This window comes from Argopecten irradians, chromosome 4, assembly GCF_041381155.1.
Source record: "Argopecten irradians isolate NY chromosome 4, Ai_NY, whole genome shotgun sequence".
Classification (NCBI taxonomy): Eukaryota; Metazoa; Mollusca; class Bivalvia; order Pectinida; family Pectinidae; genus Argopecten; species Argopecten irradians.
In genome coordinates this window covers 15303620-15331548 of record NC_091137.1, presented here as the reverse complement: position 1 = coordinate 15331548, position 27929 = coordinate 15303620, and the positions used below count along the sequence as shown (strand labels likewise).

The window sequence follows — 27929 nt, the reverse complement described above, 5'->3', positions numbered from 1 at the left end:
CGTCTGATTGAGAGAGGTTTTTGCAGCTCGCTTCGTACCCAACAAAACGCAGAAGCTTGTTTTTCAATTTTAGTTTAAACCATGGTCGTTTTCGTTTATTCGGAACAACCGGTTCGACCATTGGTTAGAGTCATTATTTCAAGTATAAATTTTGACGGACCTGGAGTTTTTGATACAGGCCTGTGAGGGCTTTGCTTAGGCTCGTCTGAAAACAATGTAAAAGCCCCAGGTCCGTCTTTAATTAATAAACGAACACTTAGGTCCAACCAGTCAAACCGTATAATCGTAAACGGCCCATGTTTTCTAAAGTAATGATGTTGAGTGTTATGTACCCAACAAAACGCAATGTAAGTAGTTAGAGGGAAGAGTAAAGCCAATCTAGCGTGCAAAACACATTTCACGGGTATCGGGACATCTCGGCACTTTGGATGAGAGTCACTTCGGCTTTCTTTTTTCAGATTTCTTGTCAAGACTGTGGTCGTTTTCGTTTATTCGGAACAACCGGTTCGGCCATTGGTTTAAGTCATTATTTCAATTATAAATTTTGACGGACCTGCAGTTTTTGATACAGGCCTGTGAGGGCTTTGCTTAGGCTCGTCTGAAAACAATGTAAAAGCCCCAGGTCCGTCTTTAATTAATAAACGAACACTTAGGTCCAACCAGTCAAACCGTATAATTGAAAACGGCCTGTGTCTTGATACAACTTAGTCAAAAGATGTTGTAAAATCAATCAATCATTGATGTGTAATTGGGTTTTTTTTTTTTTTTTTTTTTTCAAAACTTCACAGTTGGTCTCGGAGGGAGAGCGTGGTAAATTTCTTGTAAATCTTTGTGATTACAAAAAAAAAAAAAACCTGAAAAATTACGTATATTTGGTCTTGGACATTGTTGAAATCAATTCGTTACATTTGCTTTTAATGGTAAAATCAAATTTCCTAATGTTTTACTATATTTAATGCATTTTGAGACATTTTTAGCTCACCTGGCCCGTCCCGTCCGTCAACATTTCCTTTAAATCGCTACTAGTCATAGAGTTCTGCATGGATTGTAACCAAAATTAGCCATAAACATCCTTGGTGGTAGGAGAACATAACTTGTATAAATTTTGGCTCTGACCCCCCGGGGGCAGGAGGGGCGGGGCCCAATAGGGGAAATAGAGGTAAATCCTTTAAATCGCTACTAGTCATAGAGTTCTGCATGGAATGTAACCAAATTTGGCCACAAAACATCCTGGGGGAAGGGGAACAGAGCTTGTATAAATTTTGGCTCTGGTCCCTGGGAGCAGGAGGGGCGGGGGGCCCAATAGGGGAAATAGAGGTAAATCCTTTAAATCGCTACTAGTCATAGAGTTCTACATGAATTGTAACCAAATTTGGCCACAAACATCCTTTTTGGAAGCGGAACAGAACTTGTTTAAATTTTGGCTCTGACCCCCCCCCCCGGGCAGGAGGGGCGGGGCCCAATAGGGGAAATAGAGGTAAATCCTTTAAATCGCTACTAATCATAGTGTTCTGCATGGAATGTAACCAAATTTGGCCATAAACATCCTTGGGGGTAGGAGAACAGAACTTGTATAAATTTTGGCTCTGACCCTCCGGGGGCAGGAGGGGGGGCCCTATAGGGAAAATAGAGGTAAATTCTATTAATCGCTACTTGTCCTAGAGTTCTGCATGGATTGTAATTAAATTTGGCCACAAACATCCTTGGGGGAAGGGGAACAGAACTTGTATAAGTTTTGTCTCTGATCTTCCGGGGGCAGGAGAGGCGGGGCCCAATAGAGGAAATAAAGGTAAATCCTTTAAATCGCTACTAGTCATAAAGTTCTGCATGGAATGTAACCAAATTTGGCCACAAACATCCTTGGGGGAAGGGGAACAGAAAATTGTTTAAATTTTGGCTCTGGCCCCCCAGGGGCAGGACGGTTGGGGCCCAATAGGGGAAATAGAGATAAAATCGTATAAATCGCTACTTGTCTTAGAGAGTTTTGCTTGGATTGTGACCAAATTTGGCCATAAAAATCCTTGGGGGAAGGAGAACAGAACTTTGGCTTTGACCCCCTGGGGGCAGGAGGGGTGGGGCCCAATAGGGGACTTAATGGTTAATATTAAAATTCCTTCAGAAATGAAACAATGAAGCTGTATTCAGAACATTACTTGGCATTACAAACCAGGTGAGCGATACAGGCCCTCTGGGCCTCTTGTTTGTTAGCCAACCATCATCAGATGGTGGGCTATTCAAATCGCCTTTCGTCCGTGGTCCGTCGTCCTTCCGTCCTCCCGTCCGTACGTTAACAATTCTTGTTACCGCTATTTCTCAGAAAGTACTGAAGGGATCTTTCTCAAATTTCATATGTAGGTTCCCCTAGGACCCTAGTTGTGCATATTGCATTTTGGGACCGATCGGTCAACAGTTCCCCTTGCCATCGGTCATCGGTTCCCCTTGTACCCTAGTTGTACCTAGAGACGGCCATCTTGGATTTTGATAATTAAAGTTTGTTACCGCAATATCTCAAAAAGTGCTGAAGGGATCTTTCTTAAATTTCATATATAGGTTCCCCTAGGGCCCTTGTTATTCATATTGCATTTTGGGACCGATCGGTCAACAAGATGGCCTAGAGACGGCCATCTTGGATTTTGATAATTAAAGTTTGTTACCGCTATTTCTCAGAAAGTACTAAAGGGATCTTTCTCAAATTTCATATACAGGTTCCCCTAGGACCCTAGTTGTGCATATTGCATTTTGGGACTGATCGGTGAACAAGATGGCCGACAGGTGGCCATCTTGGATTTTGATAGTTAAAGTTTGTTACCGCTATTTCTCAAAAAGTACTGAAGGGATCTTTCTCAAATTTCATATATAGGTTCCCCTAGGGCCCTAGTTGTGCATATTGCATTTTGGGACCAATCGATCAACTAGATGGCCGACAGGTGGCCATCTTGGATTTTGATACCGATATTTCTCAAAAAGTACTGAAGGTATCATTCACAAATTTCATATGAAGGTTCCCAAAGGACCCTTGTTGTGCATATTGTTATTTGGGACCGATCGGTAAACAAGATGGCCGACCGACGGCCATATTGGATTTTGATTGTTAAAGTTTGTTAACACTATTTCTCAGAAAGTACTTAAAGGATCTTTCTCAAATTTTATGTGTAGGTTCCCCTTGTACCCTAGTTGTGCATAGTACCTTTTAGGACTGAAGCATAATGCCTTTCGGGACTGATCGGTAAACAAGATGGCCAACCGGTCGCCATCTTAGATTTCATTGTTGAAGTTTGTTACCACTATTTCTTAGACAGTACTATAGCAATCTGTCTCATATTTTATATGAAGTGTGTTTGAAAAAGTTTGAAAAGCAGGGAAAAGATCCATCTTTCCATTGTCAGACATAGATCATTCTTTGGTGGGCGCCAAGATCCCTATGGGATCTCTTGTTGATTATCACAGGTTCATTTTTAGCTCACCTGGCCCGAAGGGCCGGTGAGCTTATGTCATGGCGCGGCGTCCGTCGTCCGTCGGCGTCCGTCGGCGTCCGTCTGTCCGTCAACATTTCCTTTAAATCGCTACTAGTCCTAGAGTTCTGCATGGAATGTAACCAAATTTGGCCACAAACATCCTTGGGGGAAGGGGAACAGAACTTGTAAAATTTTGGCTCTGACCCCCCGGGGGCAGGAGGGGTGGGGCCCAATAGGGGAAATAGAGGTAAATCCTTTAAATCACTACTAGTCTGCATGGAATGTAACCAAATTTGGCCACAAACATCCTTGGGGGAATAAGAACAGAGTTTGTATAAATTTTGGCTCTGACCCCCCAGGGGCAGGAGGGGTGGGGCCCAATAGGGGAAATAGAGGTAAATCCTTTAAATCACTACTTGTCCTAGAGTTCTTCATGGAATGTAACCAAATTTGGCCACAAACATCCTTGGGGGAAGGGGAACAGAACTTGTATAAATTTTGGCTCTGACCCCCCGGGGGCAGGAGAGGCGGGGCCCAATAGGGGAAATAGAGGTAAATCCTATAAATCGCTATTAGTCATAGAGTTCTGCATGGATTGTAACCTAATTTGGCCACAAACATCCTTGGGAAAAGGGGAACAGAACTTGTGTAAATTTTGGCTCTGACCCCCCAGGGGCAGGAGGGGCGGGGCCCAATAGGGGAATTAGAGGTATATATTCTCATTCCTTCAGAAAAGAAACAATGAACCTGTATTCAGAACATTACTTGGCATTACAAACCAGGTGAGCGATACAGGCCCTCTGGGCCTCTTGTTAGCTCACCTGGCCCGAAGGGCCGGTGAGCTTATGTCATGGCGCGGCGTCCGTCGTCCGTCCGTCCGTCCCGTCAACATTTCCTTTAAATCCCTACTAGTCATAGAGTTCTGCATGGATTGTAACCAAATTTGGCCACAAACATCCTTGGAGGAGGGGAAACAGAACTTGTATAAATTTTGGCTCTGTCCCCCCCGGGCAGGAGGGGCGGGGCCCAATAGGGGAAATAGAGGTAAATCCTTTAAATCGCTACTTGTCCTAGAGTTCTGCATGGATTGTAACCAAAATTAGCCACAAACATCCTTGGGGGAAGGGGAACAGAACTTGTATAAATTTTGGCTCTGACCCCCCGGGGGCAGGAGGGGGGGCGCAATAGGGGTAACAGAGGTAAATCCTTTAAATCGCTACTAGTCATAGAGTTCTGAATGGAATGTAACAAAATTTGGCCACAAACTTCCTTGGGGGAAGGGGAACAGAACTTGTATAAATTTTGGCTCTGACCCCACCCGGGGGCAGGAGGGGCGGGGCCCAATAGGGGAAATAGAGGTAAATCCTTTAAATCGCTACTAGTCATAGAGTTCTACATGAATTGTAACCAAATTATGCCACAAACATCCTTGGGGGAAGGGGAACAGAACTTGTATAAATTTTGGCTCTGACCCCCCGGGGGCAGGAGGGGCGGGGCCCAATAGGGGAAATAGAGGTAAATCCTTTAAATCGCTACTAGTCATAGAGTTCTGAATGGAATGTAACCAAATTTTGCCACAAACATCCTTGGGGGAAGGGGAACAGACCTTGTATAAATTTTGGCTCTGACCCCCTGGGGGCAGGAGGGGCGGGGCCCAATAGGGGAAATAGAGGTATATCCTTTAAATCGCTACTAGTCATAGAGTTCTACATGAATTGTAACCAAATTTGGCTACAAACATCCTTGGGGGAAGGGGAACAGAACTTGTATAAATTTTGGCTCTGAAACTCTGGGGCAGGAGGGGTGGGGCCGAATAGGGGAAATAAAGGTAAATCATTTAAATCGCTATATATAGCTACTAGTCATAGAGTTCTGCATGGAATGTAACTAAATTTGGCCAGAAACATCCTTTGGGGAAGGAGAACAGAAAATTGTTTAAATTTTGGCTCTGGCTCCCCGGGGCAGAACGGGTGAGGCCCAATAGGGGAAATAGAGGTAAATCCTATATATCGCTACTTGTCCTAGAGTTTTGCTTGGATTGTGACCAAATTTGGCCATAAACATCCTTGGGGGAAGGGGAACAGAACTTGTATAAATTTTGGCTCTGACCCCCTGGGGGCAGGAGGGGTGGGGCCCAATAGGGGATTTAGAGGTTAATATTAAAATTCCTTCAGAAAAGAAACGATGAACTTGTATTCAGAACATTACTTGGCATTACAAACCAGGTGAGCGATACAGGCCCTCTGGGCCTCTTGTTTTTTCAAAGATTTAAGATTGTTTACTGTTTGATGAATATCACTCTCATTTTTTCTTTCAGATCCTGCTTGATATTCGTAATTACATATGATCAAAGTTGAAAGAAAGCTACAACTAGTAAACATAGAAAATGAGCAGTATGATGAGTGAGAAGATAATAGCCTCACGCTTACTCCAGTATCATATGGACCTGACCCAAGTCAAGGAAAACTCCAGCATAAAACTTGCCTCTTTGACAGTCATTCAGGAATTTCTGAAAAATGACAAAAATGGCACTATAAGACAAATGTTTATGGACAGAGGACTGATAGAATCAATTTTGCTGACTATAGATTCATCATTAGACAACCATTCTGAACTAGCTTCTATTGATGTAGCTTTGAAATGTCTTTGGTTTCTCTCACAACTCTCTATTGGACCCCTGCAAAACATGATAACACATGATGTCATGAGACGCCTGTTGTATTTGTTAGATGTCAAAGGTAACATTTATCATTTTACATCCAAATTCTCCAATCAGTTTCAGCAGCTTTGTGAAAACAAGCACTTGATTGGGAGAATACAGACCAAGTCCTTGTCCTCGGAGTTACATGACAAAGTACACAAACTCTCAAAACTTAAGCTGAAATATCTGGACCTTTTACCGGACAACCTGAAAATTTGTTCACTATTTGATACTAGTGATTCTGAAAAAGATATAAATATCACTGATCATCTCCTTGAAAACTTCCAACATCAAGCCTGGCCCAACAGGAATGAAGTCCAATGTGAAACAGAAGATATAGAAGAATGGGAAGACATTTTCGTGTCTGAAGTCATTGATGGTCCATTATTTTGGGCACATATTGGCATGGCCAACATTGAAACAGTTCGTGACATACAAATGGCTTTGGAAGATGAACATCTGCAACCTACTAAATGTACTGCGGGTGACACAGTTGTTGTTAGGAGGATACTGGATTCTGACAGATCGTTTTACATTCGGGCGAGGGTCATCAAAGTCGACCAATGGAAGATGAAAGTTTGGGCCCTGGACTATGGTTATGAGATGGATTTACCATGTAATGAAGTTTACACCTTACCCGACCATATAGGTACCAGCAAATACTCTCCGCAGATATCCCTGTGTAAACTGGCAGGTATTTGATTTAGATTAATTAAATATCAAATTCATAGTTTCCATTTCATGTGATATGCTATGTTAAGATCCACTACATTTTCTTAACAAAAATTAAAAATTTATTAAATTATGAATAATGATAATGATGTCAGAACATCTATATTCGTATTGATAGTCCAAGATGAGGTTACAGCATCGCAACCGAAAGCAAGATTCCCTGTATAATTCTATATGCACTGTCATTTCATTTTGGTGAAGCGTAATAATAAGGTACTGTTCAAGGTAGCGTATAATCCAATTTACATTAATATAATATTTATGTTGTAGGAGTTGAGCCCTCACCACGCCATCATGTCATTCCAAAACTGGCAGCCTCCATCCTCTCTAATATGTGCCAGAAAAGTATTCCAGCATGTAAGTGATACTTCATTAAGGAGTAGAAACATGGCCATCAAGTAAATGACGCCACAAGTATCCATTCATACAATCTTATTTAAAGTTTCACAATTCTTTATTTGTTCATTGTAATTTTTGAATTGATTTTTATCTTTGATGAAATTTATTTTTCTCAATTATCAAATTGACAATCATAATGTTAATGCATCATTGTCTCTGCCGATATTTATTGTAGATTAATTATCTTGTTGGTAATTATATATAAATGATATTTATTGTAGATTAATTATCTTGTTGGTAAATGATATTTATTGTAGATTAATTATCTTGTTGGTAAATGATATTTATTGTAGATTAATTATCTTCTTGGTAAATGATATCTATTGTAGATTAATTATCTTGTTGGTAAATGATATTTATTGTAGATTAATTATCTTGTTGGTAAATGATATTTATTATAGATTAATTATCTTGTTGGTAAATGATATTTATTGTAGATTAATTATCTTGTTGGTAAATGATATTTATTGTAGATTAATTATCTTGTTGGTAAATGATATTTATTGTAGATTAATTATCTTGTTGGTAAATGATATTTATTGTAGATTAATTATCTTGTTGGTAAATGATATTTATTGTAGATTAATTATCTTGTTGGTAAATGATATTTATTGTAGATTAATTATCTTGTTGGTAAATGATATTTATTATAGATTAATTATCTTGTTGGTAAATGATATTTATTGTAGATTAATTATCTTGTTGGTAAATGATATTTATTGTAGATTAATTATCTTGTTGGTAAATGATATTTATTGTAGATTAATTATCTTGTTGGTAAATGATATTTATTGAGTATCATTAACATCATTAACATTTTTTTGTCAGGTGAGATTTTGGTTGAGCTGGGTGGAATAGAAACCCTGGAGACATTTCTCCATGCTTGTCCTGAACCAGAAACTATTCACTATGTACTCAGACTGGTCACAAACATTGCTTTCTATAGTAAGATGTCAACTAGCATCTCCAATAGCAACCTTACTGAATGCGTTCTGGGTGAGTCATTCAATCGCTGTGGAATCTTGTGTAAAGTACTGTAAACCAACTTTATCACATGTGATTTATTTTTTAGAATTTTGCGATCAAGTAAGTTTACATCAGCTTACTCCAACAATGTTAGAGGTATAGCACGACGAGACACATTTAGAACATTATGTCGTGTCTAACAAAATAACGTCCGATTAAAAATGGCTTACCAGTCGACTCTCATGTTATGGGAGTAACATCAGCTATGATATCATCCACAATATTTTTTTTAATGAAGTAACATTTCATTTAAATTCATGAAACTTAATCCTCACAATTATACATAGAAATGGAAATTGTGAAATTTAGTAACTATGGAAAAATGTTTGTTTACAACTTTATCAAACATATAGGTGAAGATTATAGAAAGATTTACCAGGTAGATGCAAGCATTTGAATTACACTGTACCATTGAACCTTGTATTCGTGGTTATACATTAAGTAATCCAAGTAATGGAATGAAGTGAATGATACTGTGAAGTTAGATGAGACTTATGGAATAGTTGGAATGGAATTGAGTTCTATAGTTCTAGGAATAAAAGATAAGAGGCTCAACTGTGTTATAGTTAATACTTGTGGAAAAAATATGTTGCTCCATTGAAAATAAAAGCCCAAAAGTAACATATACCGAGCGGAACTCAAATAAAGCATAAGTTTTCCGAGTTATCACTTTTGACTGAAGAATTATGGTTGAAGAAATGGATGGAGGTAAACCATAAGTATAAATTAATTTTCTGATTTTTTGTAGACGTCATTTCCAAGTTGCTGATGATTCCGTCTGACTCCAGCAATGCTTTGGTGGCATGCCTGAATTGTCTGTGTAACATTCTCTTCAAAAACGATACGACTAGAGACAAATTTTACCACCATGAAGGTAATCTCTCCAAACTTAATATAACCAGCGACAAATCTTACCATCATCATGCAACATAACTCTACTGCTTTATTCACAAGTCTACTGCTTATTAGACCATTCCACTCACTACCATTTTGATGACAATAACTTTCTTCTGAATTTTTTCACTTTGAAAAATTTACTTTGGCGAAAATGTAATACTTACATAAATTCTTACCTCAGTGCAAATGTCTCATGAAAAATCAACAGCAAACAAAATAAAACCAGGTGAGTTATTTCCAAGTGATAACTCCAAGCTCTATTTATAGATATTGTAAAAAGTCATCATATTTACCTGCATGTACACTTTATATAGTTTGAATCAATTTTATAATATTGCATATATTTTCAGTTAAAACTTGTTTCTAGGGAAATGCACCAAAAATTTTGTGGGATTAATGGTAAAACAAATGAGTTACTTTCTGCCTCACAAGGTAATGACGTTGCTAGTTTATAACAAGTGATATTCTTGGCCTATAGGTATTGAGACTGTTATGAAAGTACTACTTCAGCGTGGCAGCACGAAAAGCAAGATTTACCACGCTTGTACACATCTACTTCGTATCTTTGTACGCAAGATTGACACAGAACCATCATTGTCACTCCAACGAAAACGTTCACTTGACAGACAGAGAAGAAGTGACTCTGGCAGATCGCCTCCAAATTTAAACAAAACTCACCTAGACCCAAAACTCAAGAACTGTCCAAGGTACGAAAGTTTTATATAAAGTATTCACCTAGACCCAAAACTCAAGAACTGTCCAAGGTACGAAAGTTTTATATAAAGTATTCACCTAGCCCCAAAGGGTCAGGATGACCTATAGTCATCATGCACTGCCGTGCGCCGTGCGTAAACTTTTCATTAAAACGACTTCTTCTCAATAACCATAAGGCCCAGAGTACTCATATTTGGCCTGTAGCATTCTGGGATGTAGAGCTACCAAAGTTGTGAAAATAAATTACCTTGACCTACTTTCAAGGTCACAGGGGTCAAATAGGCTGAAATCTTTGAACGTCTTCTTCTCAATAACCATTAGGCCCAGAGTACTCATATTTGGCCTGTAGCATGCGAGGATGAAGGGCTATCAAAGTTGTGAAAATAAATGACCTTGACCTACTTTCAAGATCACAAGGGATAAATAGGCTAAAATCTTTCAACGACTTCTTCTCAATAACCATTATGCCCAGAGTACTCATATTTTACCTGTAACATGCGGGGAAGAAGGGCTACCATATTTATGAAAATGAATGACCTTGACCTGCTGTCAAGTTCACAAGGGTCAAATAGGCTAAAATCTTTGAATGGCTTCTTCTAACTAACCAAAACGTCCAGGGTACTCATATTTGGCCTGTGCCATGCTGGGATGAAGGGTTACCAAAGTTATTGAAATGAATGACCTTGACCAACTATCAAGGTCAGGGGGGTCAAATATTCTAAAATCTTGAATTTTGAACTTCTTCTCAAATTCTGCCAGTGTGATTTAGCTGATACTTGCATGAAATGATCCTTGTCATGGTCGTGACCAACTGTTTTTATATCTTATGTTGATCTGAAATCCAAGATGGACACCACTCCCGCGATCTTGAAAATATAGTTTGAACTTATGCTGGAACTTATCTGAATGATTTTAAGGATATTGACATTATCCAAACAAAGTGTTGTTATTTGTCGGGTTGAACCGAAAACCAAGATGCCATCTTGAAAACACATTTTGAACTTCTGGAAGTTCTACCCATGCAGTTTGACTAAAACTTCCATTAAATGATCCTTACATGGTCATGACCAAGTGCTTTTATTTTTTAAACATGACACCATATCTAATTAATTTCCTATACAGCTATTGCCAAGGTAGTCAGATGACCGTTAAGGCCGTGGGCCTCTTGTTTCAATTTTTCCATCTGTCAAATAGTGTCCACTTATATAATAAGCACAATTTTGGTTTTCACTTATAAACACATTGTGGTAATCATATTTCTCTTGTTTGTCTCTATTCCTTCTTGATTGAGTTTACGTCTATAGTTGATATTGTTTTCTTAAATCATGTTTGTTTCATTGTAAAATGTCACTTAGGTCAAGCACACACAGGACCCTGCAAAATTGACAGCTGTCCCTAATTTACAGTGTTGATATAAAATTCATTTCTGAAAATCTCATTTTTTCTGCATCTGGTGTCTCAATGTAGTATTCTGAGTAAGTTGCGGTTGTGGGTAGGTATGTAAAAGTGTTACGATCTGAGTTTGTGTAGGAATGTTTTGCATTGTATGACGTTACACTTACAAACTCGTGACATAACGGTTAACAGCTACCCAATGGCCAGGAGCAAAAAACTCTGTAATGTGCATTATAAATAAAATGCTACTAACATTGCCTTTTACAGGGAAAAATGATAATATAGTAAATATGATATGAGATGTGTATATATCTTTAAAGGGACAATTCAGTGAGGCTAATTCTGTAACATAACCACGAAGCAAAATATGACATAAATGTATTGTTCTACATTCCTTATTAAACATATAACAAGAAATAGTGACAAATTCCATTACATTGTTTATGTATTTTTTATTTATGCCGTTGAAATTCTAAATCGTTGATCAATACAATTAACCAGGTATTAACATGTATGTTGTACGTATACCCATACCCCGAGCCAAAGTCACATACATTTAAATAAATGCAATGCATAACCACTCAGGAGTTGATGAAATTATATTTAGACAAAAAAACATACACCTAATAACGTAAATACACTACTGTAAGAGCAATTTGAGTAGTTTTAGGCAAAATGTCTTGACTACACTGGCAATGGCCGGGGTTCACCATTCAAGACGACCGTCCACAATGTGTAATGGCGGACAGCAAGCGAGTTTGAACATTTCATATACATTTCTTGACAGTGGGCTTTTCTGGCATATCACAGTAAAACCAACTAATATAATTTCGATTAAAACTGGTTTGTTTCCGATATAAATTCAAATTTTAATGTACTCTTAGACTGAATTGTCCCTTTAAATTGTTTTATAAACAACCCACATATATCTATCCAAACAGATGCAAGAAGAAATGAGAACTTATATAATTAAGATATTATGTACTGTTAATGTGTATGTAGTGTAATATGAGGAAGTTAGATTTGTATTTAAACACAAAGATAGAGGAGAAATGATAATTTTTTCAATGAAACAATAATCAAGTTGAAGCTATGAATGATGATATTCCCCTGAGATTGTCTTTTGCATGGCTTCTATTATTATTACTATGTAAACTTTTGAAGTTTGAAGGCAAATTAAAATGCTAATGTTGAAGATTTGAATTTCAGTGAGTTTGTCAAGTTTGTTCAGGCTCATAGTGTAGGAGATATAAACTCAAAAACTGCATCCTTCCAGTCGAGATTATATGAGGTAAGCATGAATCGTCAGGGTATGTATCTCTCCAAAAGAACAATACGAGTATGAATAATTGCTGTCAGGCCCTCATTTTAAACACATTAATTATTATAAAAGTTCAGACTGGCTGCATGTTTAATGTATCAGAACTTGTTATTTATTTGTAAATAAAAAAGATGTAAAAATCAGACTTTAAAGTTTGAAGAAATTAAGAGTTTTGATTGTGCTAAGTTAATGAATGCTGATCCCGATTGACCTTTAGCGCTACGGACAAAAGCCCCTCAGGACAAAAGCTTCTTAGGACATAAGCCCCTAGGACAAAAGCCCCTCCATACTAATGAAAAAGAGGAAAAAAGCCCCTTCATATTAAAAAAAAAATTGGTGATGAAAAATTATTTTCATTTTAAATAATCTAATTTTTAAAATATGGTTAAAATAAGGCCAAATGCAGAAATTTACTGGATTATTTGACTTACTTAATGGTTGATTGAAAAAAAATATAAAATTATAAAATTATTTTTATGTTTCAATAATTATGACACTATGTAATAGAAATATTTTGGAATTAAACATACTTTACTAAATATATAGTGTACGTAATCCTTTATACAAACATCAAGCTGTAAGCCTGTTAAGTAGGTGTCTAGCCTGTTAAGTAGGTGTCTTCTTATCAAGAAAACACTAATGGCTTCTTCTATATATAACATTCAAATGTCTATATGAACATATATGTACATCTTTTGTTAATCCTTCTTTGATATCAATAATTCAAAGGATACAAATGATCACAGCACATGCAATGTATTTTGTTTGACACTCTTTTCTGATAGCACCAACATTCCTGTAACAGCTTGATAAAATATTTCAAAATTTAAAAACAAAAAAAAACAAAAAATAAAGAAGGGGCTTACGTAAGGGGCTTTTATCAAGAGCGACTTTTGCCCTACATTTCTTTTATTGAAGGGCCAGTTATTAAAGGGGTAGATTGGGGCTAAACTCATTTATCTTGTCCTATCATACTTGGACGTCATCATCTTATCTGAATAACTTCAAATGTAGATGTCATCAAACTTTATATTAAAGCATAAATTGTTGAGCAACTTTATTAGTTAGTTATTAGATCACATGACCTAAAATCTATCAACATTTTCTGAATGTTCTCACAGACAGCCTGGTCTGATGATTCAGATGAAGAGGATTCATGCCTGGTCTCACACACACGAGAAAACTCAGGTTTGTGTCACCTTTTGGGCAAATATTTGCGTTATAGAGAAATCATCTATAATAGATTAAAGAGCATCATTTGTAGTGACGTTCTGTATCAATGACTATGATTGTTAAAGCACTTCTGTTTTAATGATCTGTGCTTGTCATCTAATTAGGGCCCCGCATCGAAATGCGGGTGCCCTATAGTAATCAGGTTGTCCGTCTGTCCGTCCGTCCGTCTGTCCGTTTTTTTTCTTTTGCACATTAATGATGGAAGGGAGTGGAGTATTTTCCCCATATTTTACATGATGATTCCCCATCCATCCTAGATCTGCTTGGTAATTTTTCAGGCTGAAATTAAATTAAAAAAATCGGCCATCTTGGATTTTAACATTTAAAAAAAATCACAATGTTGTTGCTCTTAACTGATAAACATTTTGTTATAACTGATAAACATTTTGTTATAACATTATGATGCAAAGTTGTTCAGAATTAAACAAGGAGTTACTAAAGGTTACTAAGTCAAAGGTCAAGGTCAAATTTAAAAAAAATATTTTCTCATGAACATTTTGCTACAACATTTATAATGAAGCAGATTTGTTCAGAATTAAACAAGAAGTCAACTCACCAAAGTTTTGACTGACCAAAGGTAAGATCATGGGGTCACTGCATCAAAGGTTGTGGACACATTTTCCATTTTTGGACTTATTAACAATTTGTTATGACATAATAAATAAAATTATTCATTGCTTAATATATTAATTAAAGTCAATATGATTTGAATCAAAATGGCTACATGATATGATTAGAATCAAAAAGGCTGCAAATCAGTCATCTTGGCACGTCAGACACATAGCGGGGCCCTTTCTGACGTGTCAGTGTTCTAGTTATTTGTGATCATGATAAGCCAGTAACTTTGCTTGCATTTAAGCATTGGTTGTCATATTTTTGACATGCATTGGGTTTTCTAGCATAGCCAATGGTGAGCATTAGCGCACCATGATAGATATGCTAGAACACCCAATGTATGTTACACACCAATGCATGTCAAAAATATGACAAAATGTTAAAATTATTAGCTCACCTGGTCCAAAGGACCGAGGTGAGCTTATGGGATACCGCAGCGTCCGGCGTCCGGCGTCCGTCGTCTGTCGTCCGTCGTCCGTCAACAATCGACTTCTTCTCCATAACCGCTGGTCGGATTTCAACAAAATTTGACTGGTAGCATCCTTATGGGCTACTAACTGAAAATTGTACAAATGATGGGGCTGACCCCCCGGGGGCCTGAGGGGCGGGGCCAAAAGGGGTCAATTTGGCTATTTCCATATAAACAACTTCTTCTCTGAAACCAAGCATGGGATAGCACCCATAATGCAATGGTAGCATCCTTATAGGGTGGGGATTCAAAATTGTACAAATGATGGGGCTGACCCCCCGGGGGCCTGAGGGGCGGGGTCAAATGGGGTCAATTTGGCTATTTCCATATAAACGACTTCTTCTCTGAAACTAAGCATGAGATAGCACTCATAATGCAATTGTAGTATCGTTATAGGGTGGGGATTCAAAATTGTACAAATAATGGGGCTGACCCCCAGGGGGCCTGAGGGGCGGGGTCAAAAGGGGTCAATTTGGCTATTTCCATATAAACAACTTCTTCTCTGAAACCAAGCATGGGATAGCACCCATAATGCAATGGTAGCATCCTTATAGGGTGAGGATTCAAAATTGTACAAATAATGGGGCTGACCCCCCGGGGGCCTGAGGGGCGGGGTCTAAAGGGGCCAATTTGGCTATTTCCATATAAACGACTTCTTCTCTGAAACTAAGCATGGTATAGCACCCATAATGCAATGGTAGCATCCTTATAGGGTGGGAATTCAAAATTGCGCAAATGATGGGGCTGACCCCCCGGGGGTCTGAGGGGCGGGGTCAAAAGCTGTCAATTTGGCTATTTCCATATAAATGACTTCTCTGCAACTAAGCATGGTATAGCACCCATAATGCAATGGTAGCATCCTTATAGGGTGGGAATTCAAAATTGCGCAAATGATGGGGCTGACCCCCCGGGGGCCTGAGGGGCGGGGTCAAAAGGGGTCAATTTGGCTATTTCCATATAAACAACTTCTTCTCTGAAACTAAGCATGGTATAGCACCCATAATGCAATGGTAGCATCCTTGTAGGCTGGGGATTCCAAATTGAGCAAATGATAGGGCTGACCCCCCGGGACCTGAGGGGCGGGGTCAAAAGTGGTCAATTTCCATATAAATGACTTTTTCTCTGCAACTTAACATGGGATTGCGCTCATAATGCAATGGTTACATCTTATAGGGTTTGGATTCAAAATTTTGCAAATGATGGGGCTGACCCCCGGGGGCCTGAAGGGTGGGGTTAAAAGGGGTCAATTTAGCTATTTCTATATAAACGACTTCTTCTCTGCAACTAAGAATGGAAGAGCACTTATAATGCAATGGTAGCATCCTTATTAGGGTTGGGATTTGAAATTGTACAAATGATAGGGCTTACCCCCTGGCCTTAAACAGCAATATATGCGAGGTCAAAAAGGTCAATTAGGCTACTATTTTCATATAAATTACTTTGTCTCTGAACCTATGTATTGAATAGCATATTTGTATGGTATCAATAGCATCATTGTATGGTTGTGATTCAAAATTAAACTTTGGGAGTCAATTTTGCTTATTTTTCTAATTGTCAGAGTCTTGTGATAATTACTAACAAAAAACCAGGTGAGCGATACAGGCCCTCTGAGCCTCTTGTATTTACATTTAATATAGTCATTCCCGTTATCAAAAGAAAAAAAGGTGAAAAATAAAGTATGAAAATAAAAGTTATACATTTGTATAGTGAAAAATATCATTTGATGCAACAGCCAATTATTTGGCGCGAAAGAGTTGAGTTCTTGCAACTTCCGGTATGTTGCCACGGACAACCGACTAAACAATAACAGTAGATGAATTAGTCCCATTGATGAAACAGGATATACAACGATAAGTACAACATTTCAATCAATTTCAAATATTTTAATAAGAATATATTTACATATTGATCAATTTTCAGATTATATTATATTCTTCAGTTAGTTATCATACTGACGTAAACCCCAGTCATTTTTTGACCTTTTGAACCTTTTGATTTTTAGCTCACCTGGCCCGAAGGGCCGGTGAGCTTATGTCATGGCGCGGCGTCGTCCGTCGTCCGTCCGTCCGTCCGTCCGTCCGTCCGTCAACATTTCCTTTAATCCGTTGTCCGTCCGTCAACATTTCCTTTAAATCGCTACTAGTCATAGAGTTCTGGATGGATTGTAACCAAATTTGGCCAGAAACATCCTTGGGGGAAGGGGAACAGAACTTGTATAAATTTTGGCTCTGACCCCCAGGGGGCAGGAGGGGCGGGGCCCAATAGGGGTAATAGAGGTAAATCCTGTAAATCGCTACTTGTCCTAGAGTTCTGCATGGATTGTAACCAAATTTGGCAAGAAACATCCTTGGGGGAAGGGGAACAGAACTTGTATAAATTTTGGCTCTGACCCCCTGGGGGCAGGAGGGGCGTGGCCCAATAGGGGTAATAGAGGTAAATCCTATAAATTTCTACTTGTCCTAGAGTTCTGCATGGATTGTAACCAAATTTGGCCACAAACATCCTTGGGGGAAGGGGAACAGAACTTGTATAAATTTTGGCTCTGATCCCCCGTGGGCAGGAGGGATTGGGCCCAATTGGGGAAATAGAGGTTAATCCTATAAATTGCTACTTGTCCTAGAGTTCTGCATGGATTGTAACCAAATTTACCCACAAACATCCTTGGGGGAAGGGGAACAGAACTTGTATAAATTTTGGCTCTGACCCCCTTGGGGCAGGAGGGATGGGGCCCAATTGGGGAAATAGAGGTAAATCCTATAAATTGCTACTTGTCCTAGAGTTCTGCATGGATTGTAACCAAATTTGGCCAGAAACATCCTTGGGGGAAGGGGAACAGAACTTGTATAAATTTTTGGCATTGACCCCCCGGGGGGCAGGAAGGGCGGGGCCCCAATAGGGGAAATAGAGGTAAATCCTAAAAAAATTCTACTTGTCTTAGAGTTCTGCATGGATTGTAACCAAATTTGGCCAGATACATCCTTGGGGTTAACAGAATTCGTATAAATTTTGGGTTTGACCCCCCTGGAGGAGAAAGAGTGGGGCCCAATAGGGGAATTAGAGGTAAATATCCAAATTTCTTCAGAAAAGAAACAATGAACTTATATTCAGAACATTACTTGGCATTACAAACCAGGTGAGCGATACAGGCCCTCTGGGCCTCTTGATTTTTGTATCGGTACGCTAGAGCCTAACTGCCAATGTAAATACTGGAAAATATTATACATTGGGGCATAGTAGCAACATAAAGGAACTGTGCAGTGGTAATGTGAATATTGTATTTTGCTGGTTTAATTGGACATCAGATCTGAACTCTGTAATGGTGATTTACATTTCAGATCAAAGTTATAAAAAAAAACTTCACTCGCTAGAAACAAGAGGCCCATGGGCCTTAACACTCATGGCACAAAACAACAAAGTCACAGTATAAAGCAAATTGGTTAACGATTAATATAAACAATACAAGGAACTCCTTAGTTGAATATGTAAGTTTCTGAAATAGGTAAATATCATTTGTTGAACAAACTTGGTAGCCCTTCATCCATATATGGTTGTAACCAATTTAAGGATTAATATGAGGAGTCGTCAGATTTTAAAGCCAAATTTCAGCAAAGCTCCCATTTTGGACCTCCGCCGTACTATCCCCATGGGTCTTAGCTCGGTCCTTCATAAAATATGATTGTCCTCACCTAAAGTTCCCCCTTCTGAATCAATTAAAACCCCTATAGACCAATTTTCATTGAGATTGGAGACTGAAACCTGAAAACAGGAAGTGGGCCAGTGGCCATCTTGGAATACCAAAATCTTTATGAAAATGTTTTCATGTTGTTCGGCATCAATTAAAACCCCTATAGACCAATTTTCATTGAGATCGGAGGTTGAAACCTTAAAACAGGAAGTGGGCCAGCGGCCATCTTGGAATACCAAAAATCTTTACGAAAATGTTGTATGTTGTTCGGCATCAATTAAACCCTTATAAAATCATTGAGATCGGAGACCGAAACCTGAAAACAGGAATTGGGCCATAAAGAAATATTAAGAAAATTTGCCCTTTTGGGGCCCCACCCATCAGCCCCTAGGTGGTCGGACCAGGCTCATTTATATTAAATATGATTGTCCTTCCCCAATGATGTTTCACACCAAATATGGATGAAATTCATCCAAGGATGAAGGAGGAGTAGGATTTTAAAGCTAAAATTAAGAAAATTTGCCCTTTTAAGGCCCTACCCCTCATCCCCTAGGGGTCGGACCAGGCTCATTTATATAATATATGATTGTCCATCCATAATGATGTTTCACACCAAATATGGATGAAATCCATCCAAGGATGAAGGAGGAGTAGGATTTTAAAACTAAAATTAAGAAAATTTGCGCTTTTAGGGCCCCACCCCTCAGCCCCTAGGGGTCGGACCAGGCTCATTTATATAAAATATGATTGCCCATCCCAAATGATGTTTCACACTAAATATGGATGAAATCCATCCAAGGATGAGGAAGGAGTAGGATTTTAAATCTAAAATTAAGAAAATTTGCCCTTTTAGGGCCCACCCCTCAGCCCCTAGGAGTCGGACCAAGCTCATTTATATAAAATATGATTGTCCTTCCCCAATGATGTTTCACACCAAATATGGATGAAATCCATCCAAGGATGAAGGAGGAGTAGGATTTTAAAGCTAAAATTAAGAAAATTTGCCCTTTTGGGGCCCCGCCCCTCAGCCCCTAGGGGTCGGACCAGGCTCATTTATATAAAATATGATTGTCGGTCCCCAATGATGTTTCACACTAAATATGGATGAAATCCATCCAAGGATGAAGGAGGAGTAGGATTTAAAAGCTTAAATTAAGAAAATTTGCCCTTTTGGGGCCCCACCCCTCTGCCCCTAGGGGTCTGACTTATCTCATTTATATAAAATATGATTGTCCTTCCCCAAGGATGTTTCACACCAAATATGGATGTAATTCACTCAAGGGTTTAGGAGGAGTAGGCTTTTGTATAAATAGTTTTACGCTCGGCGCACGACGGATGGCGGACGGCGCACGAAACACGATGACAATAGGTCATCCTGACCTAGTTGGTCAGTTATAAAAATAGTAAATTTTGATGTTCAGTTAAATGATGTAAACCAGCACTCGTCAACATTTATGTGTTGATTAGCTGTGTATTATTACAGATGACATTACCAGGCCTGTCACAACCATTGACGCCACACATTACTATGGACAAACAACCAACAATTCCTTCATATTGGGTAAGCTTATAAATCAGATCTCTACCTTATCAATGTGGTCATATGTAATTATAGAGATGTATTGTTTATGGGAAACATTTACTTTACATGTTTTTTCCATATATGGAATCGTTACACAACAAGTCGTATTTCTTTATTGAAAGCAAAACTAGAATTACAATTAGAATTTTTTTTTTTTTTTGCTTCAAAGAGATAGTATTTTAAAACTTAAGACTAATACATAATCATCCCTAGTTGTATTTCATCTCATGTTGGACACATTATTTCTTTAAAACTGGCTGAAAAAGTTGATCTATTAATTCAGGCCAATGATGATTATGACATTTGTTATTAGTTGAGTGTTATTATTTGTTTGTATGTTTAAGGTTCTGAGGTGGAGTTTGAGAATGATACTACACATGAGCTAAGACCAAACAAATCCATCTTCAAAGTGTCGTCTTCTGTCATCGCCAAGCATGTCTGTGGGCTCCTTAACAGTGGTAGGCTATCATTTACCATTCAAGAAATAAAAGCATCATTTAAAATCTTGGTAGTGGCTAAGTTGTTAAGGTGTCTCACATGGACAGTTATTTGGTGATGATTGTACATAGGTGGATGTTTTTTTGTGCTCTTGCTTTTCTGCACCATTTTAAACTGGCGTGTCTTTGGCAAAATTTATTAATTTTGTAGTATGAAAGGACTTTGTAATGGTATGACATGTATCCATGTTTGTGTTTGCTCAGGGAAAGGAGGGAAGATCTACTTCGGGATTTCTAGTACGGTTCAAGGTGTGGAAATGAATCGAGATGATCGCGATGAGTTCCGTATTGGCGTAGACCGGATGATGTCAGATAAAATTTCCCCGTGTGTTCTCCACTCCATGTTTGATGTTATATATACACCTGTCGTGGAGCACGATGAACATACTAACACTCTCGTAGCCATCAAAGACCGCTTTGTTGCTGGTAAGTAAACTTATCTTCATGTAATACTGGGAATGAACGAATGTTTTCATACACTCAAATCTGTCTTACTATTGTAGCAAATCCATGGGAATAGGAAAATATTTTTTAATGTTTAACTATCGGTATATTTTTGCGGGTTTAGTCAGCACTTGTATATAATGGGCAAGTGCATTTTACAGTTTTAATTTGGTGAGTAGGGGGAGATTTCTTTCTTTTTTTTTTTCAATTTCAATTTTATGCATCTTTATCCAAACCTGGTACTTACTATCAGTTTGCCAGCTCTTGATATTTACAGCTATTTAAGAAAATGTTGAAAACGTCTTTCTCAACGATGTTATATCTTGATCCTACATGTCAATGTTATGATTGAAGTCAGTTAAAGTTCCCCAATACTGTACTTTCTCAGATAGAACTGTTTAGTGAAAAGTCTCATTTCACTTGTCTCTTACAATTGTTTTTATCTAATTTAGGACTGATCACAGATCCAAATGGTTGACCAGGGGCCTTTATGGATTTTGGGTTTTTTACGATATTAATCTTAGTATGAATTGTCCGCTGAGAAACATATCTATCTTGCAGAGGTCGCTGTTAAACCTGTGTCTCATGGAATCATGCATACACTAAAAGATGGGGAATGTTTCTATCGTTTTGGACCACACACGTCTCAACTCACTGCTCTGGTATGATTCCATGTTCTACTTCTCAAAACTGCACATTTGCCAGCCATTTTGGTGTCCGACCATACTAAGTACTGTCAGAAGTTATAAGTTTTTATTGGTTTGTACTTACACATGTTTGAAATTTTGGGACAAAATGAAAACAAAAGAGCAAATGATTTGGCAATGCACTGACAATTGCTATAACAGAAGAATCAACAATAGAATAATATAGCCATTAGTTTCACAAAGACAGTTTATACCTCTTATAATGTTTAATTAACAGGAGATGATCTTACAATGTTAATTAACAGGAAATGATCTTACAATGTTAATTAACAGGAAATGATTTTACAATGTTCAATAATAGGAGATGATCTTACAATGTTCAATTAACAGGAGATGATCTTACCATGTTCAATTAACAGGAGATGATCTTACCATGTTTAATTAACAGGAGATGATCAAACAATGTTTAATAAACAAGAGATGATCTTACGATGTTCAATTAACAGATGATCTTACAATGTTTAATAAACAGGAGATGATCTAACGATATTTAATTAACAGGAGATGATCTAACGATGTTTAATTAACAGGAGTTGATCTTATGATGTTTTATTAACAGATGATCTTACCATGTTTAATTAACAGGAGATGATCTAAAGATGTTTAATTAACAGGAGATGATCTTATGATGTTTAATTAACAGGAGATGATCTTACAATGTTTAATTAACAGGAGATGATCTAACGATGTTTAATTAACAGGAGATGATCTTATGATGTTTAATTAACAGGAGATGATCTTATGATGTTTAATTAACAGGAGATGATCTAACGATGTTTAATTAACAGGAGATGATCTAACGATGTTTAATTAACAGGAGATGATCTAACGATGTTTAATTAACAGGAGATGATCTAACGATGTTTAATTAACAGGAGATGATCTTATGATGTTTAATTAACAGGAGATGATCTTATGATGTTTAATTAACAGGAGATGATCTTATGATGTTTAATTAACAGGAGATGAGACAGTTGATTATATTGGAAGAGGAGGAAGCTTTTATGGAGGAATTCAAACAACTATCAATGGAACTTGATCAGCTGAAGTCAGTAATATAGACAGCTTCAGGTTTTCTGCAGTAGAAAAACATGTTACCTTTTCAGCATTATACAGTTATCTCCCTTACAAGTGATCTTGATGGAAACAGGAAATATTCCTGACCAAAATAAAAAAAGACTTAACAGGTTTGATAGAGATTTTGATTTCTTTCCTTTTATCTTGTATTTTCCATGACCAGAATTTTACTCATTGCATATTTTATATGCTTTATGTTCAAGGTTTTGTTCATTTAACAACCGATAATGTATAAGTTGAATACACCTTTACAATAAATTTTAAATATAACAAACTCACTTAGAAAGAAATATCATATATAAAGCTGTGCTCACACTTTGGATAGCATTTTGGGCATTTTGCTAATGGAAGACAAGTGAATTATATGACCCTGGGGTCTCACATTTCCCCCTGGGGAGGGGGTCAAGTTTACTTCAGTTTATATATGAAAAACACATTTATGAACATTATTTGCACAATTTTCATAGGAAACGAGTCAAACTTGATTAGAATTATTAGCCTGAGATATATTATTTTAACATCCATATCAGTCCTCGCTGATCCCCTAGGGGACCAGCGGGACGGGGCCAAACAGGGTCAAAATTACTTAAAATTTCAAAAACATTTCTGAGTTCACAGGTTTGATGAAGTAAATACTCTTCTTAGATTAAAAAGTCAAGTTTATAAAATCTGACCGACTTCAAGGGCCAGTATATTAGTATTTATATGTCTTTGTTTCATTCTAAACAAACTCATGTGACTGTTAAGACCCATGGGGCTCTTGTTTTGCTTACTTTTAGCAATTAAAAGCATCTCAAATTTTGCTCTACATGCTATTGTAGAAATCACTCATATTTTTAGTAATTTTGTCGGGCACTAGGTGCGTTCTGCTAAAAATGTTTCTTTTTTGCTAAAGAAAAAAGAAAGGTTTTAGCAATTTTTGCTTAGGTTTTTTTTATCTAGAGTTACCAGTGTAAAGAATTAAAACTAGGGTTGTCAAACGGGTCAGAGTTTGCTAACAGGTTACTCCGAAAATCTTCCGACCGAGTAACCGGTCAATCGGTAAATTTAACATTGAAATAAACAGCAGCAATTTAAGAAACTGTTGTACAAAACAAAAGTTATAATATAAGGTATTGGCGCTAGAGTTTTAGGGAATAACCAACCATCTCGCTAAATTACGGCATTGTCCAATTCCGATATTTATAAATATATGTCTTAGTATATTGGTAGCTAAATTCCATATGATGACCACTTTTGATAGTATATAATTGATCATTACCTCATGCGTGATTACAACCAAAATCATGTAACTAATTAACCTGGTCAGTGAGTCGTGAACAGCTTACAACGGCAAATTAAATCTAGAAATGTTTTGTTTACTACTGATCATGGTAGGCTTATTTTTAATAATTCTTGTTAGCTCACCTGGTCCGTCCGTCAACATTTCCTTTAAATCGCTACTAGTCATAGAGTTCTGCATGGATTGTAACCAAATTTGGCCACAAACATCCTTGGGGGAAGGGGAACAGAACTTGTATAAATTTTGGCTCTGACCCCCCGGGGGCAGGAGGGGCGGGGCCCAATAGGGGAAATAAAGGTGAATCCTATAAAATGCTACTTGTCCTAGAGTTCTGCATGGATTGTAACCAAATTTGGCCACAAACATCCTTGGGAGAAGGGGAACAGAACTTGTATAAATTTTGGCTCTGACCCCCTGGGGGAAGGAGGGGCGGGGCCCAATAGGGGAAATAGAGGTAAATCCTGTAAATCGCTAATAGTCATATAGTTCTGCATGGATTGTGACCAAATTTGGCCTAGAAACATCCTTGGGGTTAACAGAATTTGTATAAATTTGGGCTTTGACCCCCTGGAGCTGAAAGAGTGGGGCCAAATAAGGGAATTCAGAAAAGAAACAATGAACTTGTATTCAGAACATTCCTAGGCATTACAAACCAGGTGAGCGATACAGGCCCTCTGGGCCTCTTGTTATATAAACAATTTGAAGCTGTTAACTCAAGACTAAAAGCTAATATGTTAACTGATGCATGTCTGGCATTGTTTTCGATCATTTGTTAACCGATATGAGTGATCATGACTGTTGTTTTTACATAAAACACACATATTATTGTATAACATTGTACATGTGTCTAGCAAGACTGAAAATTGTCATTGTCTATTGTTTGTTTGCTAGTCAGACTTGAGTGAACGTAATAAAAAATATCTGCTAACTAAATACTATTGAAACACATACTAGCCATTTTATATAATAAACAATGCAGCTTTCTTCATCAACGTATGAAATGGTTTGCATATTAAAAACCTGACTTCTCTAATTATTTTGCATTTTATGACATTGTAGTTCACCATACACAAGTATTTTCCTGGTTTTAAACTACAGACTGAATGCGTCAGTCATAGAAGTACAAAAATACAATGTAAATGTACATGTTCTGTGATAAAGTTTTCATTACAATAGCGGTAATTGTTCATCTACCTCGGTATCGGTACCATAGACAAAAATATGTACATGTACTGTATATGTGTCAAACTGCTACTTATATAACTATTTGTACTGCAATTTTTATACAACAAATATTTTTGTATAACAAATACATTCTTGCGTCTGTTCACCTCATTTTATTAGCAATTTTACACTCAACCAATCACTCATCACCTTATCTAAATGTTTTCAGCAAAGTGTATGCTTACTAATACATATGATATACTGTATAGGTTCAATACAGAAAAAAAACTAAATTTAGGGCTGTACATGACTCCGCACTTCAAAGTCAGCACGAAAAGCAGCAGCGCTAGGATAAGTATGTTTACAGCATTTTCTAAATAAAAGTAAGTCTGTTCCTTTTGCCAGAGTCGTTTGAAAACAAAGTTATGTATAACAAAATTAAAACAATGTTTATTTCTATTCCTTCTACCAATACAACAAACTTCTTGTACAGAAATTTTATATATACATCTTCATGTTTGTTCTAAGTGAGTTTTACTATAGTTCAGTAAAATGTGACACTTTTAGTATTGTGATACTGTTAGTCTTATAACCTTCATAATTGTCAAAGTCCAATTGATGAAAATACAAAAGTTTTCTGCTATTCAAGGTACACTGACAAAAATGTTCTGTTTAAACTAGTTGTTAATGTTTCAGAAATGGCATTTTATTTTATTTATATTTTTAAGTGTGCATATTCACTATAGTTTAGTGTTTTATAATAGTGTTCATATTTTCAGTGTATGAGAAAATACTCACTATAATCAAAAATTGTTATATCATTAAATATCTTATATAAATTAAAGTTAAATTTTGTTGTTGTGCTGTATCACAAAATGAAGGTCATCTAACGTGGCTGGTCAGGATAACCTGTATCTACTGTTGTAGCAGAAAAAATATTACACTTCGCACAACTTCTACAACATATTTTTTTTTAACATGATTGTGCACTGTTTTCCAATACAAGACCTTCTCAAATTCCACAAGTAGAAATGAGCAGAAACTTGCCTGGAATAATCCCTAGATGGTCCAGGTGTTGTTATTTGTCTTAGTCTAAAATCAAAGATGGCCACCACTGCTGCCATTTTGAAAAACATATTTGAAACTTCTGCTTTAGTTTCACTGGTATGATTGGTAAAAAATGTAGGAGTGTAAAGGAAGAGCAACTCGTACAGTGTTGTTATTTTTCAGCCGCTGCTGTTTTGTAACATGACAATCACAGTTTTCCAGCACAAGAAGTATCTCAAATTTCTTTTCAAGTTCTTCAAGTAAGATTATGGTTTTCCCCAAATATTGGTTGTTTTTTTGTCAGTCCAAGATGTAGGATTGATGCCAAAGTTTCCATCTTAAAATATACTTTTTCAACTGTTCAAGTTCCACAGGTGCAATCATCTGAAACTTTGGGGGGAAGTAAAGGAAGGGCAGCCTATGGAGCGATGTGATTTTTTTTTTGAAAATGTTTCCATGGCACCTAAGATTTAAAACATAATTTATAATGTACAAACAGTTTTGCTATATAATACTAGTTATCAAGTTCCACCAGCTGCATTGGCCTTACACTTGCCTGGAATAATACTAGCATAATCATGACTAAGATATGTTACATTTAGTAGTGCAAGTAGTTTGGTGATCTTTTTGAAATTCACCACCTTGAAAAGCATACAAAGTGCTTTGAATATCTTCTTCATAATCTTAACCATCAAAATTCCTAAACTTTAAGGAATTCCATAACATAAAATTCTTCAATGAGAAGCATTAAATAAGTTAAGGGGATCCTAACTATAAACTTCTACAATGCTTTCCTGTGTAGAATTCTATGTTTTAGGAATGTTTATGAAATTGGCACCAAAATGTTCAAAAAAGTCATTGAGTCCTTGTTATTTTCAACAAAACATACCACCATTTTTTGCATGAACAAGTGTCTGAGTGTGTATTGTAAGGTAGTCTAAACAGTCAACGCGGATACATTAGCTGTTTCACATATTGGGCATCTGCGCAATTAACTTCCGGAATCAGCCTAGATACTGAATACATCATGATTGGCCAACACTACGTCAGGGAATTCTTTTTAATTTTGGAATTGTATGTTAGAATTCTTGTTCTGTCATTGATTAAAAGATGTCACCAAATTGTGTGATTGTGATTTGTGTGATCTGTAGCTTGTCTGTCACATTCTGTCCCTTTCCACTGGCTTCGAATAAATAGGGGGGGGGGGGGGGGAAAGTCTTGGAAATGTCTTGGAAGTGTTCTTGGTGTCTCAATCCAATTCTTCTCTGTGTCTCAGTCCAATACTTCTCCATGTCTCAATCCAATTCTTCTCTGTGTCTCAATCCAATTCTTCTCCGTGTCTCAATCCAATTCTTCTCCGTGTCTCAATCCAATTCTTCTCCGTGTCTCAATCCAATTCTTCTCTGTGTCTCAATCCAATTCTTCATCCAATTCTTCTCCGTGTCTCAATCCAATTCTTCTCCGTGTCTCAATCCAATTCTTCTCCG

At 37.4% G+C, this 27929-nt stretch overlaps 1 protein-coding gene across 3 annotated transcripts; it reads left to right on the top strand.

Moving 5' to 3' along the window:
• The first annotated feature begins 11 nt into the window (after nt 1-11).
• Nucleotides 12-27570, top strand: LOC138320722 (uncharacterized). 3 transcript variants are annotated; one of them, XM_069263892.1, is made up of 13 exons: nt 12-123; nt 5773-6850; nt 7159-7245; nt 8116-8283; nt 9062-9187; nt 9689-9917; nt 12529-12610; nt 13762-13828; nt 20126-20203; nt 20569-20682; nt 20926-21147; nt 21727-21827; nt 22835-27570. In XM_069263892.1, exons 2-13 carry the CDS (start codon nt 5842-5844, stop codon nt 22931-22933), a joined length of 2382 nt encoding a protein of 793 aa, XP_069119993.1. In that variant the 5' UTR covers nt 12-123; nt 5773-5841; the 3' UTR covers nt 22934-27570. The 3 variants fall into 3 exon arrangements, with proteins under 3 accessions (XP_069119993.1, XP_069119994.1, XP_069119992.1); XM_069263893.1 differs by lacking the exon at nt 12-123 and adding an exon at nt 329-347; XM_069263891.1 differs by lacking the exon at nt 12-123 and having other exon boundaries at nt 5302-6850.
• The last annotated feature ends 359 nt before the right edge of the window (nt 27571-27929 follow it).